The sequence below is a fragment of the Aquila chrysaetos genome, chromosome 8, assembly GCF_900496995.4.
Source record: "Aquila chrysaetos chrysaetos chromosome 8, bAquChr1.4, whole genome shotgun sequence".
In the NCBI taxonomy this organism is placed as follows: domain Eukaryota; kingdom Metazoa; phylum Chordata; class Aves; order Accipitriformes; family Accipitridae; genus Aquila; species Aquila chrysaetos.
This window is the reverse complement of record NC_044011.1, coordinates 39,180,504-39,196,249: the sequence shown is the minus strand read 5'-3', so window position 1 is coordinate 39,196,249 and position 15,746 is coordinate 39,180,504. Positions and strand designations below refer to the sequence as shown.

The 15,746-nt window shown below is 47.6% G+C and overlaps 1 protein-coding gene across 1 annotated transcript in view; it reads left to right on the top strand.

The window, feature by feature from the left end:
- The window catches only part of CADM1 (cell adhesion molecule 1), a 172,530-nt gene extending 157,871 nt beyond the window's left edge, over positions 1-14,659 (top strand). Inside the window, 3 exon segments of the mRNA XM_030021598.2 lie at positions 1,239-1,292; positions 10,892-11,023; positions 12,302-14,659. Of these exon segments, the coding sequence (XP_029877458.1) occupies positions 1,239-1,292; positions 10,892-11,023; positions 12,302-12,420 (305 nt within the window). The 3' untranslated portion in view covers positions 12,421-14,659.
- Positions 14,660-15,746: the final 1,087 nt, after the last annotated feature.

The window sequence follows — 15,746 nt, the reverse complement described above, 5'->3', positions numbered from 1 at the left end:
TTATAGGAAAAAAGGGGGAATCCCTGAAATCCAAGAGCGGCGCACAAACAAAAGTCTTGCCACTAATCTAAAGGGCTTCCCGCTTCAGAAGATAATTCCGACTGTAGCTTCCAGGTGACTTGATGTATTTAAAAAACAGTCACTGAAAATGACTTTTATTTTGAAGGAGCGGCATTATATATATACATATGTGTTGCTCGCTGCTTTCCAATGGGGGACAGCCTGTACATCGACTATACTGCATTACCATCTTTGCCGTTTAAAAGAAAGTCAGCATTTTTACCAGCCTGCGAGCTTACAATGCCAGGTTTCCAAATGACCGGTGATGGCGGTGTATCTTCATGGGAATTTTTTTTTTTCTCCTTCGATAATGCACTTGCTTTAGCAGCCAGCAGCAAGAGTAAGTTATCGCAAGTACCAGCCTTGAATAGCAACGCTGTACTATCCCTCATTTAAATAGCTCCATCCCTGTGACCTCCAGACACCGGTTTGCCCTGTAGCCTGTGCTGAGAAGTTCACTCAACTAGACGCATTGCCCCCCTGTGGACCCCCCAACGTTTTCTCAAACTCTCAAACAAAATAGGAAATAACAGCTTGACACACAGCGTTAGCTGCCTTCTGTGGCCAGGAGAACATGTCTCGCCTAACTGCTTTATCAGCTTTGAGGATAGATACTTTTTCCATAAATGCATCAAACTTGGGAAAATTAGAAAAATAGTTTTTGTCCGATTTTTTTGCAGAAGATACAGCCTGCAGTCTGCACATACAGATGCCTTACAGTTTTGAAACGCGATCCGCAATATTCGCTAATTGATAAATTGCCGGGCTTGTCAACATGACCAAAAAACAGATTGAACTTTGGAAAATTGGAAGAAAATTTTACATTGCTCTGTGTATACAGAACCGAAATCGAACCGGGCTAAATTGGGAAATTGCCCCCCTGGTGACTAAAAGACAGAGTTTGGGGGTCTTTGCATGCTGTTATGAATGAGTGATTTTGATTCCATGTTTTGTGTGCCAACAGTGTAGACTGAGGAATGTTTCTGTCTGTAATAAAGGAAATCATTGCAATTCTGTCATACGAGTTACTCTGCCCAAACCGGCAGACGGGGGCAAGTGATTGACGCATTATTCCCCCCCCCCCCCCCCCCCCAAGAAATTCATCCTCAGTTCTTAAGTGTGCTGTTTTTTGTCACTCGAGAAACGCAGAGAAAAATGAGTTTGTTTTTACTTGTAAGGCTTTACTCAGTTGCCCAATTCGGCAGAGGAGCTGGACTATGGGGATCTCTCAGGTAAGGGCTAGTACATAGGTAAACCGCTGCTCTTCTACGCTAGATACTGGTTCCACTCTGATTTCTGCATCTTGGCCATGTTGCATTGTATAGTTGCTGTGGCGTAGCCATTCCTCCAATGCACGGTCTCGCAGCTTGGCTGTCCGCTGTTTTCTGTTGGGGTTTTCCTCCCTTTTTTTTGATTTGGCCACCCATTTCTGCGTGGCACCCTTGAAAGTGGGGCTGGAGGTGTGCAGAGTGGCAAGACTTCCCATTTCAGGTTGCCTCCCAGCTGCTGTGCTGTAACTTTTTGAACACTGATTTGGAGACCAGTTGAGTTGAAACTTTATGTTTGTAAAACGCTCAACTCTGCTGTATTGTGCGAAACCGTCTTTAAAAAACACAGCCGGCGCTAAATCTCGGCTGCTTGGTGATTTCTCATAATACGAGCATCAGATTGGGGCTAAAAAGGAGGTAACTGCTTTATCAGCCGAGGCAAAACCAAGTAAATGGTTTGAACCTCTTTTCATCCACACTGGACTGGAAGTTACATAAATACATCCTTAGAGCTGGTCCTTGCAAATTACCGCTAATCCAGATTAAGAAATAAAAGCATCTTCGGCAGATGCGGTTGGTATATTCAAAACAGGGGTCCTGTCAGCAGTATAAGCATAGTCTAAACCTCTGATCTTCATGTTTTGCCAGAGTCTTTCGAAGCATTTTCAGAAATTCACTGGATTTTTTTTGTCTCCCGCTTCTCAGAGCATCTCTGCCGGCTCGTTTTGCCCGCTGCCCTCCTGTGGGTGGGCTCTGAGGCCAAGTGCCGGCCGGCTGTATCGCACGGTAAAGATGCCCAGAGCGGGCAGCGCAGCAGGGACGGGCCCCGGCACTTGGCTGTGGGGCAGGACCACGGTCCTCTGCCACCTCCTGGCAAGAGCCCTGCCCCAGAGGGTTGTGGTCCAGCGCTGTTCCCTTTGGGGGTTTGAACGTGGACCAAACACTAACACCAAAAAAGCAAACCCCCGAGTCCTCAGCTTGTTCCGTAAAACGCTTGCCTTTTACCCCATCAAATCGGCAGCATCTCTTCCTGTAAGCCACTATAGGTATGCTTTGGCCAAGAGGTTAGAAATGATTGATTAATTCAGTATGTGTTCTAACTCCTGAGCAATACTAATAATTATTATTGCAGGCCTGGGCCAGATCTCATAGGTAAGAAGCACTAGGTGTCTGTTGAATATCACGATGTGGATGGGAAATAATTGTTTTGTTCTGATAAGCTTTATTGCTTTTTGAATTTGTATTTTTTAAAGAAAAATACACCTTCTGGTGAATGAAGAAAAGAACGGGAAACAATTCCACAAAGGAGTTCCTCAAAATGGGTGTCTGCTAGCAGGCCTGCCTTTCCCTCCAGCGCCTCTGTCCCCGTGCGGTGCCAGCGGCACAGCCACCTGCAGCACGCCACCAAGAAGCTGTGACCATGTTGAATGGCTAGTGCCTTCTCCCAAGTATATAGCTCAATGTGGCCCTTTTTCTGAATCGCGAACGCGAATCCAAATTGCCCCCAAACTTTACAGAATGCAGTGCGAGCACAGCTGCTTCCCACAGCAAGCAGATGAGTGTGTGCCCTTTGTGTGCTACCATACACCCATTTTGGAGCATCCATTCTGACTACTGATTGGGGTTTTTCCCCCCTAAGAATTTCAAATGTTTGCTTGTTGCTCTCTTGGTTACTTACATACACCCAAAGGGTAATCATACCGAGTCAAATACGCCGGTGTCACTAGAGAAAGAGCCCCAGGCCATTCTCTCCTACAAACAAAACTCTGCCCTCCATCCCATCACCCATGCCCAGGCTCCCGGGAAACTGAAATAAGATCCCCTTTGCGGACTGGGCTCGGCACATTTGGCCTGTCAGATGGGTGGTCCAGGTGAGTGCTGGAGCTGAGCTCTCCATCGGGAACGCTGCCCTCCGCTCCGGCGGGACTGGGCGCTAGTTGCCCTCGGGAATGACCCACGAGCACGTGGGGATGCAGGGGTGCTTGCCCGTGCCCCGAGCGGATCGTGGTATGCTGAACGCGTTGGTGCTCCCGCGGTGTTTGCTCAGTGTGCTGTTCCTTTCAGGTACTCCCGTCCCGCTAAATGCTTCAACGGAGGCTCTGCCAACTGTGCAATTAAGTAATGCATCCCTTGCCTTCCGTCCAGGTAGCTAGTTTCCAGAGCTGTGTTCGCTTTTCCTGGTTGAGCTGTGTGTGTCCGTGCCACTCGCAAACGTCCTCTCGTTCCTCATGTACAGAGAGCCCAGGGCACGGAAGGGGTTGGCCGTGTGCCCCTGCAGCGTGGGGTTTCGTGTTCTGCTGCAGTGCTTGTCCAGCCCGGCACAGTCTTACAGATGGAATTCCCGCAGTGCTGGGAATCACTAGGGCAAACTCCTATAAATTTGTGAGCGTGCGTATGCACAAACATGCGGAGAGAGAGGGAGAGAGACGTATATACACACTGCTGTGTGCTCTGATGGTAGTAATCCGGTTACGCACATTCAGCACAGCTGTATCCCAGTCCCCTCTGGTGCAGTGTGGGCTTTCCGCTTTGCTCGAGAGCATTGGTACACCTCTTGTAGAATAGGGAACAATCAAGACGGCCCCGTGTAGCCTTCACATGGGGTTTGATTAACTAATCAAAACCTGATTAGCACCTTTGTTCAGGGGGGATGCTGATGAATCAATTGCTATCGATTGCGAGTGGGGCTCCATTTTCTAGCAGAGAGGGGTCTGGAGAAAGAGCCAAGAAGCACTGAGCACCTGTTCCAGCCATGAAATTTATTAAAACAAAGCGCATTATTTTTTATGAAGCGATCTTGAAACAGGTCACTGAAGGGGAGCCTGTTGATTGAAGAAGGATGAACTTCTCGCATTTCTCTGGCTTAAATTAGACCAAATTCAATTACAATACGACAAACGGGTTAACGCTACTCTTTAACTGTCCATCAATAAAGTAGAGTAGGGGTAGCAGGCTTAATGCTGCGCTATAGTAATGAATAATGTTATTGCTCATCCTGTCATATACAGGCAGTGATTTCTGTCCTCCCACATTGGGGATAAGTGTTTTATAGTGTTTCTGAAATAACGACAGCCTGTTCTTCCCCCAGCCCTGCCCACCAGCACCCCCCGCCAACCCCAACTTCTAGTGCTGCTCCATCATTTGAAAAACTTCCTTCCACAAAAGAATTAACCACAAATTCTATGGGGAAACATTAGTGCTAGCTTTCAGTTTCCCGCCTCATCGCAAAGAGGGATGGCTGGCTACCAGTTTTTCAGACACACACACGTGACTTAAGGCCATTAGCACCTACATCATGCCCAGAAAAGGTCGCTGAGTTAGGAATTCTTCAGAGAAATTGATGGAGGTTTTCTTTTCCCTGCCTTGAGGCAGATGTTACGCTAACCTCTGGGAAGCACGGTAGCTTCTGTCAATGGAGTTCGTGGGTATAAACTCACATAAGCATACGTGCAAATTCAGCCTGCGTTGTCCTCCGTCAAGAGCTTGAAATTAATTTGCACCCAGCAATAGAAGATAAATTTTTGTGGGAGTGCAGCAATAAATCCAAATATGCCAAAAGTAACGTCTGTGCTATGTTTTCACAAAAATCTCCATCAATTTTCTGCTTTTACAGCACAAACGTGCGTAGAACAAGTTCAGGGCTGTTCAGAGATACCCCAAACTGTTACAAAGCATTGGCCTAGAAAACGTAAAGCAGGAAGGAAGGTGAGGAGCAAGGAGAGGAGCCAGGAGCACCCACGCAGCAGGTGTTGGATCAAACCACGCACTTACCCGAGTCAAAATGGGATCAGCTACATTTCCAAATGCTGTATTTGCTTCACACCTCTGGTATTGGGAGATGGAGAGCCTTAATAGGCAACAGTGCTGGAGCACATCAGGAAGGTGGTGAGAGACACCGTTTGAAGTAGTAATGATCCCAGAACTAGTGCTAGAAGTGACGGAAAGGCTGGGTGCCAAGCTCGGCCCTGGGGCCGGGCGGCTCTGATGCAGGAGGTCACGGGAAGGAGCCACTGCCTTCGGGCACTTGAGGATGCTTGTGCGTGCAGAGGGCTCCCTTCGCAAAGGCCATCCCAAACCTGGCTTTTTGAGTTTTACGCGGCCCAATTCTGCAAACTGGCTGAGCACTGAATTTAAAAGTGCTTTGACCCTGATAGGTCTGAAGCTTTTAGAGTGGGTATAGTTGAGATTTAAAATACTAGCTAGTACAGCCAGCCAGGTCCAACCTAGTCTTTCTCTTAATCTTGAGATGCTGTCACTTACAAAAAGAGTGGAAGCTAAAATATACATAGAGATAGATAGATAGATAGATTGATATGTGTGTATTTTAAGGCCTCATTAAAACAGATTTGAGTGGAACATTTTTATTGAGTAGTTGGGAGGAGAAAAGTCTTCCATCTGCTAAACCTTGCTGTAAGCGCTGACCCACATTGTTAGGATATTGCTATTAAAATCTGCCAGCTTTTTTCATACTCTTGAGACAGTCCACAGAAGGCTATTTTTAAACAATTACATCTGCAAAAATGTTAGAAAGCTTGTGATCATTAACACATTTATTTTTTAAAAAGCATCTCCCCCCGCAAAAAACCCCATAGCTAAGAACCTGCAAGTTTAAAACGCGGATGTTAGTTGACAATACTTCCGTGGAAGATAACCAACTGAACATCTGCCACGTCTTGCTCCTGACTCTCAGAATAAGTTCCGTTAGTGTGGTGACAAGTAGGAACCAGTCAAAAATGCCTTTCTTTTCTGTCTACCTACCATTTCATGAATTGCACTTTTTGTTTAAAGGAAAACTTCAGGGTTCACGTTCATGTGGTATAATCTCTTTTTTGTCAAGTAGGTGAGCAGTTGGTCAAAATAATAAGCAAAGACTAATCTAAAGCCACCAAAGTCTTTTATTGGCCACCACTTGAAATGGGACTACGGTGCTCTCTGCTGCTGTATATAGGTCTGCGTCTCATGCAGACGAGTTCAGTGCTACATCATATAAAATTGTGGCATCCCTCTACTGCAGGGCACGCACAACCGTACTGTTCTCTTGGGGGAGGCGTCACAGCAGTTTAAAAGAAAAGGTGATTTTTTTTCTGTACATATTCAGTTCAGTTACTGCAAGGGGATTGTACCATTATCGCTGCAGTTTTCCTTTAAGGTGCTTTGGTATCAAGCAAAGCACCACCCCACAAAATTAGGTTCAGCTGCGGTGCAAAGTAGCTGCAGAGTAGCCACGTAGGTGTGCATGTTGTGAACAACATGCACCGACGTCTGCACCTTTCCTTGCTCTTCCCTCCCTCCTTCCACTCCCACCCGCAAAAAAACCACAAGCAAACCAGGAACAAAACCCTAATAGAAAAATTCTGAGTATTCGATTTAAAGGCCAGCATGCTCCAATATATATTAACATCTTAATGGGAAAGCTCTGCATGTATACATTTACTACTCTCTGACAAGAGGGAATTAAATGTCAGAAGGATTTGTAGCATCTATAATTGAATTGGTGCTGAGAAAAGCAAATCTTGAGGAAGAATAACGTATTAGGATTAGCAAATAATGTGGCATTTTGTCAGTTCCTGCCATCTCATCTGTTCCCTCTTCAGTAATAAAGTTGTGATTTCTTTTTTAATCATAGATATGAAGCAGGAATAGCTTGTGAATTGGAGAAAGCATTTTAAAGCAGATTCCGGTTCTTAAGGTCAAGTCTCTCCTTGGCACAAATTTAGGGAATGATTCCTTCCTCCGTAGACCCAACACTTTTGTTTAATTGCCAAAGAAGTAAGGAGTGACAGAAAATGAAACAGCCACTCTCATACTGGCGGCGTACAAACTGATTCGCTTGGAGCAGTGTCCACAATTGCTGGAGACGGGCTCTGTCCAAAAGCTCCAAAGCTGCTGGCTTTGCCTTGCCTTCTGTGCTGGAAGGCAGAACTGGGTTGACAGTGGGTAACTACCTTGGAGCATATGGGGTTTGATGAGGTGGAGAGGAGGTGTTGAGGGAGCACTATCTAGCAAAGGGGATGGCGCTGGAATAGCTTGCCTAGGGAAGTTCCATCGCTGGAGAGCTTTATATAAGAGTTGGAGCGAGAAAGCAGCGTTAGCAGTGCTGCAGGCATCGCTGACTTTGCTGTGGAGATCGTGGTCCCTGGCCTCTCAAGGTGTCTCGCTTTTACTTTCCTGTTTAAAAAGAAGAAAAAATACGTGAGAGGCCTAAAAAATTCCTATCAAAGATTTGAGTTTCTCTTAAAAATTGCCAGTAGTTCTCTTTGGAGAGCAAATGGGTGCAACACGGAAAAGATACGAGGCGGATTTGATTTTGCTAAGTCAAAGTGTTTTAATGCCTCTAAATGTGGCATATTTATTGTAAGACAGCCCTCCCACCTGTTTCACCTGCGGAGACGAGTTTAGGATGTTACTGCAGGTCCCCAGAGCTGGCAGGCTCTCGCTCCCGGTCGCCGGCAAGCCATGCTACGATCCCAGCCTGCAGCCAGCTGCACGTGTGCCGCAGCATTGCTCTGGCCCATAGAGTAGCCTTGAGGTCAAAAGTTGTTAGGAGCGAGAGTCGGCACGTGAATCTCTTTTGTCGTCGGGCAGTGCTGCTGCGATTAAGGCACACAGCACTTCTGGGGAACCCCCGTCCCACGCATTTGCAGAAGAGCCATTCCTTTTGCTTGCTGATCTAATACAAATATCAATATATGACCTTTCAAGTTAAGAGCGCTGTCAGCTGCCTCACAGACTTGATATTAGATGGTTTGCAACCACTAGACATCCTCAGAAGTGATTTAATTTTTACATAGCGTGCAAGCTTGAAGCTGAGCTATGTAGCCACGCACATCATAAAATAAACTTGCGGCTGGCACTTCGCAGAGGTCTTTTTTAACAGAAATAATTAAGAAAAATGGCCCTGCTTGTCCCAGTAGACGAAATCATACTTAATAAACTGTTCTGGCCAGAACGGTTTGCCACATTTTATGCAAAAGTCCCTTCTCGGGGAAACACTGTCTCCCTGCTCTCAACTTGATTGCAAATGGAAGGGAAGCCATGACAGATGTGTTGGGCGCGAGGCTTCGGCACGGCTTCCAGTAACCCATCTCTGCTGGCTCTGCAGCTGCAGGTCGGTGCGATGGCACGGCGGCTGCTGCTGCCAGGAGGAGCGCACCAAGGTTTCGTCTTTCCAGAACTTTAATTGATGGTGATTACAAAAAAATGTCTCTTGATGCAAAATCCTGCTCAAAGCACATTATAGAGCCATAACTCAGTGTGTTTGTTCCCCTCAGCTGTTCCAGATGTCAACAAGACATTCATCCTCCTAGTCTGGGATGCTGCTGTCTCCTCCTTAGTGCAGCCGAGCGGAACTGGGTGCTAAGTTTCTTAAAAAAAAAAAAAAAAAAAATTGAGTGGAACTTGTCTAAAGCAGCTGCTCCAGCGGATGAGCCGGGTTCACTTTCTTTACAGAGATATAAGTCCTTAAAGGCCCAGATTAACTGAGCTACAAGCGGCAGTGGGAAGGCTGTGTTTGAGCGGTAGCTACCCAGAACAACCTGGATTGCTGATTTTTCCCCAGCTGCTCTCCTGGGCAGCCAGCAGAGTCTTTGCCCAGGCAAGGTGGTCTGCTTGGCACACTGCTGCACTTTCCTGGGCATTCTTCCCATCGGCGAGCAGGGATGTTCGGCCGCTTGCCAAAGCAGCAAACGCAGGGAAGTGTTCACAGTACGGGCTGTTCCTGATGGAGACAATGCAGAAAGTCCCTCCCTTTAACGCGCTCTTGGATTCCTCTGGCATGCTCTTACCACAGTGAAATGACTGGGATGTAGATGATGTGGCAGGGATTGCTTTTGGTTTGCAGGGGGATCTTTTTTGGCCCCAGTTTTTAGCTTATCAGCTAAGCTGATGAAAGGGACTCTGATCACGGCGCTGATGGGCTGCTCCCTGTTGGGTCCCTTAACGTGCCCCTCACCCTGACCCAAATCAGCCCAGGCGTCCCACTGCCTGTGCCTGAGCTCCTGCTTTTTGGAAGTTACTCCAAGAAGCACTGGCAGCGTTTTTTCTTAAATTGTTTTAATTAAAAGGCGCTTTATGGTGCTCTCAGTCACGAGTTATTTACTTAGGTCCCTCAGTCCTTAATCTTGAAGCAGAATTGGAAATATCGATAGAAAGCGTAAATCCCAGGCTGCCGCTCGAAAGCTTTGTATCAGGTTGCAGCTCAAAAGAGCACCATTACCTTTAGCTGTCACGGATCTGTACGCTTGATCGATAAACTTCAAATATTATTAGAGGTGGAGGCTTCAGAGATTTGCTCTGTTCTTTGGAGGGAGACGGAGATAAATCTTTCTTAAAAATTGACTTGCATTTGCACTCTCAGTCTTCCTGGCAAAACGCATTTCTCTTAGGTGTCTGGGCAACTGCATGCAGGACAGATTTATAGGCCGTGTGCTTCTTGTAGTGAAAGATTTAAATGGTAAATCCTTCACATATGACTTCACAAATCATGTAAAGTTAAAAGATTTTTACTGTTTCTGTTGCTGCTGTGCTTAAATTGTAAGGTATGGCCAGTAAATCATTTTAATGGAGGTGTCGCGCTTGACTCAATAAAAAAAAAGAGACAATGGTTTAGCTTCTATTCCAAAATGTTAATGTATTAATCAACGGGAGAATAATTGTTTTTTACTACGTTATAAATCCCGGTTGCCATTAGGATTGCAGTGAGGGTTGATGTAGCTGCGTTCCTAAATTAAAATTGTTTACACTGCTATACATTCATTTTACATGGCCATAGCTCATTCTGGGTTCATTTCGGAGTTGTTCCTCTGCCAAATAAGTCATTCCTCTCCTGGGTGACGGCGTCCTAAGGGAGAGGCGCTTATAAAAGAAAACTAATTGTATGGTGAGGAGTTAAATAAACAAAATAAAGCCATTGGAGGCACTGTACCATTATTGCTCTCTGTCTGCTTTTGAAGAGGTTTTTATAGTTTGGGTTAGGAGGTTGTGTCTCCGGATGTCGTGGACTGCATTGAACAGCAAAGGTTGTGTTTAATGACATAATCTTGTTGGGTTGGGGGAGAGGACGGCTGCAAACGCATTGACCGTGCTGGGCCGGTTGGTTTTTGGTCAAGGAGTTTTTTGGGCTGAAGTTGACATGTTTTCAGCAGGGCACTTGTTCATGATGTTTCTGCAGAGCTAATGATTCATATTCCCATATCGTACTGCTATTCCCTGTGCCCCCGTCCCCTGGGGAAGTTGAAATGTGGGGAGCATTCTAGGGAAATTGACCAAAACAGGTACCCACCACCGACTCCCATCTCTCCCTCTCCCAGCTGTCTTCCACGTGCGTAGTCGTAGTGCTGCTGCTTATAGCGGAAAACACCTTGCAAGTTGAGCGGCCAGATCAGTTTGGCTCCGGACAAAGGTCCCGTGCCCGAACTCATCTGTCTAGATAGCTCCATGCTTTACCCTGTTTCCTTTTGAGAGCGCAAGGGTGGCTTTTCCAATCCTGAGAGCAGCTGCAGCCAGACCCTTCAGAGTGCATTGTATTAAGTCCCAAATTCTTATTCCTCTTCTGATCTCAACAGATTCTCGTGCAGGTGAGGAAGGGGCGATACGGAGCGTGGACCATGCAGTGGTTGGTGGCGTCGTGGCCGTGGTCGTGTTTGCAATGCTTTGCCTGCTCATCATTTTAGGGCGATATTTTGCCAGACATAAAGGTAAGACAAAGACCGAAACTGGAAAATGAGAGGACACGGCACGTGTGTCTCCTTTGCTCGTGATGTTGTCCTGTCTGATGCGAGAGGCCCCTTTGTTACTCTGGAAGAATGTCTCCCGAAAGCCCTTTGAATTGGGGGAAGGAGGAAGGCTGGAGGAGCCCGCCGATGTTGTGTGCACCTGGGGCTTAGAACAGGAGGACAGCGGTTTACCCCAGACACAGACTTTACCCAACGTGCCGCTGCTGAGGCTTGCAGGTGCTGGTGCCGGCGGAGGCACCATCCCTTCCAAGGCACCTTGGCAGCAGGATACCTGACAAACGAGGTATAGTCTCTTTCGGGAGCAGCGTTTCACATCACGGGGCGTGCTCGGCTCTTCGCAAAGAGCTCCATTGCCCACTACCTCCTGTTACAGTCCCAGGTATTACAGGCAGTCACCGTGCATAACAATGCACGGAGCTACACCAGCTCAGCTGGGCTGGGCCCCGAGGCTTGCAGCCAGCACAGCAGCACACAGCTTAAAACTGAAATTTGGAAGTCCCTCTGCAAAACCCGATTGACCTGAGCTGAGACGTACATGCCACGCTTTCTTGGTTTTGCATAAGACGGTCCATTTTGGGAACGTGTTACAACTTCCAGAGCAAATCTAAACCCACCCACAGAATTGTGACCCTTCCCCTGTATATATGTTTGTACGAAAGGATATAATGTTACCTGGAGTTGATTTAGTATATGTGGAAAAGCTGACGGAGGATGAGAGGCTGGTCACAACTGCAGCCGGGATGGAGTGAATAATGTTGAGGCAAGAGGCAAAAGGGAAAAAAAAAAAACGCAAACACCTAAAGCGCATTAGCAGGGAGAGAAAGTGGGGCTGGAAGATTCGTCTCCTTTAGGTAAAGCGTATAAAATGCAGTTTTACCGATAGTTGTGCGCTTCTGGGAGGGGGAAATGGCTGCGACCTAATTTCTTTTCCAAGTAAGACACCGCAGGGAGCGACGCACCGTCACCTTTCAGAGCAGGGACGTCGGTGTCCGGTGCGTGGTCAGCCCTGGGGGTCTCCAGCACCGGCCGCTCCTGGAGGAGCCGGAGCAGGGAGCTCCCACACTGGGCGGCATCAGCCTGGCTTGTTGCTGGCATTATTTTTTTCATGCCCAGCCTGGTATTTTCGTGTTTTACATTTTGGGGTTTTTTTTTCCCTTTCCACTCACAGCTTCGTTGCTCGCGCTCTGAGCACCTTACAGAGACTCTGACGAGTCATGCAACCTCCCGCTTCCCTTCCAGGTACATACTTCACTCACGAAGCCAAAGGAGCAGATGATGCGGCCGACGCAGACACAGCCATCATCAATGCAGAAGGGGGGCAAAACAACTCCGAAGAAAAGAAAGAGTACTTCATCTAGAGCAGCCTTGGTTTCTGTGAGGTGTCCAACCGTGGACGGTTACTACTGGCCCTATTTAAACGCTAAAGAGACAGTGATATTGGAAGTTGCAACCAGCTTGTGTCTTTTTTTTTAAAGAAAAAAAAGCAACTGGGTGGAGAGTCGTGAGGCTGGCAGGGTCCGGGATTTGCTGTGTAAAAATATTCCTCGTAAAGTACACTCTGCTGTTCGACACCTCAGTTTGTTTGGGTTTCCTTTTTTTGGCCAAGTCCAGCTTGGATTTAGTTTAGTGAAGTCATTTGCAGAAGATTCTGTGCCTTGTTTAATTTCTGTTCGTTCGGGTCGGGGGGAGGCTGGGAAGAAGAGGGGCTTCTGTGCGTTAGTTCCCTTCGGGTTTCTGTGGCTCTTCGTTTCCCCTTCCCTGTTCTGTTTCCGGAGTTGCCTGCTGCGACCCCTTGGAGTAGGTGGGTTTCTTTGAAGGTGTTTCTCTTTCTTTCTCTCGTCACCGTTTTCCGTTCAGAACTCGAGCTCATCGGAGGAGAACCAGCACATTTTAGATTTCGTAGCTTGCAGTTCAGTGTGCCCATGTCCCATTCCCTCTATCGTTGTAAAGGCTTGGATGAACAAACGGCGAGAACCCGTTTGTGGCTGCCCGTGTTTCAGGTGCTTTCGATGGCGGCGACTAGGAAATAGGCTGGAGCTCGGCAAAGGCGCTCTTCGGCGGCGGGGAAGCAGGACCGGGCGTCATCCTCCCGGGAGGGATGCTGAGCCCACCGCTGCCAGCCGGGCTCAGGAGGGACTTTGGCTCTGGCCCTTTGCCTTGCACGCCGCTCCCGTCCCGCTTCCCCGCCTCGCCGACCTCTCCCCGCTTTGCTAGAGAAGGCAAAGCCCTGCCGGGGGGCGGGAGGCTGCGAGCCCCCAGCTTTGGTCGTCCTCTCCCCTCCTTTTGCAGCCGCAGGACGCGGCGGGTTAAACGCCTCCCCCCCCCCCCCCAGCACGCGCTGGAGCAGAGACCCGGAGAGCAGCCGGACAAGCAAAACTGCCTTTTTTTCTACCCGCTAAGTAAAACGTGGGAATTCGTGCTAAAATGACAGTGCTAACTGACTTACAAAGCCATAGGTGAAAAGGAGAATCTAGGTCAATTAGAATCGCAAGTGACAGGTAGCAGACCGCAATCAGAAGCCGGTATTAAAATGATACATGCTGAATTTTTTTTGGGTGAGTAATCTTGGATTTCGAGCGATACTTTTTTTTACTGTGTTTATGTGGAAAATGTATGCTGATTTATTTAAGGGAAGCATTAATCTTAGTGTCAGGTTGGGGTTTTTTTAGGGGTTTCGGGGGGAGCGTTTTCGTGCGGGTTGGATTTTTTTTCTTTTTTTTTTATTGTTGTTTTTGGCAGAACCATTACAATGCGGGAGTCCTTTGGGAACGGGATGGCCTGACAGCAGAGAGCGAGTCCATTCTCCAGCAGTATTCCGTCTTTCCCCTTCTCGTGAGCAGAACCTCGCAGAAATACCCTTTTTTTCCGAGCAAATTTTGTCGAGCGCAGCTCTTTTCTGAGCCTTCAGCACCATTGCCAAACCACATCATGGTGAGAAGCAGTCAGCATGTTGGAGTTCGGGGGGGCTTTTTTACCCGTCATCGGTCGTGGGATCGGCATCCTGGTTTTGAGCAGCCCATCTTTGTTTTGGAAGTGTACCGTAGTGCAGTGTTACCGATGTAACTTTGACTTACAATGTTGACATGTCTCAGGTTCATGTGTTTTGATTGGTGTTTTCCGTCTCAGGTAGATTGCAAAATTTCGGCCCCACACATTGGAAAAAAAGAAAAAAAAAAAAAAAACAGGATAAAAAACAGGAGATTATGAATTTTAGTTGTATATTGGTTTATGTATTTTTTCTTCAGTATACAGTGCACTGTTTGAAATGTATTGTTGAGTATTACTTTGTACAGCTTTAGATCATTAGGATTTTGAAGCGTGAAGAAAGAACAACCTTGTTTAAAGGAGTATTACAAATGAAGGACGCGGAACTGATGATAAACAACTTTGTTCTTTATTCACCCGGCCTTTTTATTTTTTCCCCTTAGGCCAGTTCTGTTTTAAGGTGTCCATGGAAGATGTTACAATGTAAGAAAATACATATCCATCTGCTCCCATTCACATTTTGTATTGGTTCATGTATACCATTTTTACAAAGGAAAAGAAGTACTATAAGATATCTGTCTTCTTAATAAAAAAAAAATTAATGTTACAAAACTAAAGCTCATTTTGCACTCTTTATCCCCTGCCGTTATGGAGACCACAGTCGTAGCGATCTTCACCCTCGGCTCACCCACCGGCGCGGTGCCGGGAGGAGGAGACGGTGCTCAGCGGGTAACACCACGGCGCTGCCCGCCCAGCCCACGGGCTTTGCCCTCCTCCCCTGCCCGGCTCCCCTGCCCGCTCTGCAGGACAGCCCGGGATGGCAGATGCTCTGCTCCGACCCAGAGGGTACGGGAAGAGCCTTGCTCCTTGGCAAAGTCAGGCAAGGACGATGACGATCCAAGCAAAAGAGTGCCTGATGACGAGAAGGTCTGCACTTGCAAAGCACCTGCCTTGCCCCATCTTTGGTGTGTTAGATAAAGCTTTTTTGCCTCTCTTCGACAACGGGTTTCCATCCTTTGCCGAGGAGGATGCCACGGGGTGCGGAGGGGCTGCCTTGTGCAGCGATGTCCCCGCCGCAGCTCTGCCAGGTGGGCTCACCAGCCGCCCGCAGCCCTTCCAACACGGCAGCGAGCTCCGCTACGGGTTGTGGGTCTTCCCTTAGAGCAGCGAAATGCTGGCACCACTTCTCATGCCCAGCGCCATAGCTGTAAGTCTCCCGTAAGGGATATCGTCTCAGGTTAATTAATCTCCAGGCTTAACCTTGCTGTGAGCAGCTGGAAGTCCGGCCTGAGGTTGGCAGTGCTGCGATTGCATCTTCTAGTGCTGTTTATCCTGCATTGGTGTTTACTTAAGGTGAAAATTGATCTGTAACTGATATTTCAATCTTCCCGAGCTGCTGTGGGGGCAGCCCGGTACCCAAGCTTTTAATAGCAGACAAATATTTAAATCCTGGGAGGGTAGGTGAGTGTTGAAATATGTGACCTCCTTCGCCCCATGCCTATCTCCAATTCAGTTCTGGCGGTTGCCAGATTTGCTGGCATCTCCCTTTAAAATGCTCAGGATTTCCCAATCGTATGTGATGTCTGTTCGCCTTGAAACACCAAGTCCCAAGGACAAGTACTGCCAGGCAGAAGCCGTTTCGCCACTGCTCGGTCTTGGCGTAGCTATTGATGAACCCGGCGTTCGTTCCTCCTCCAAC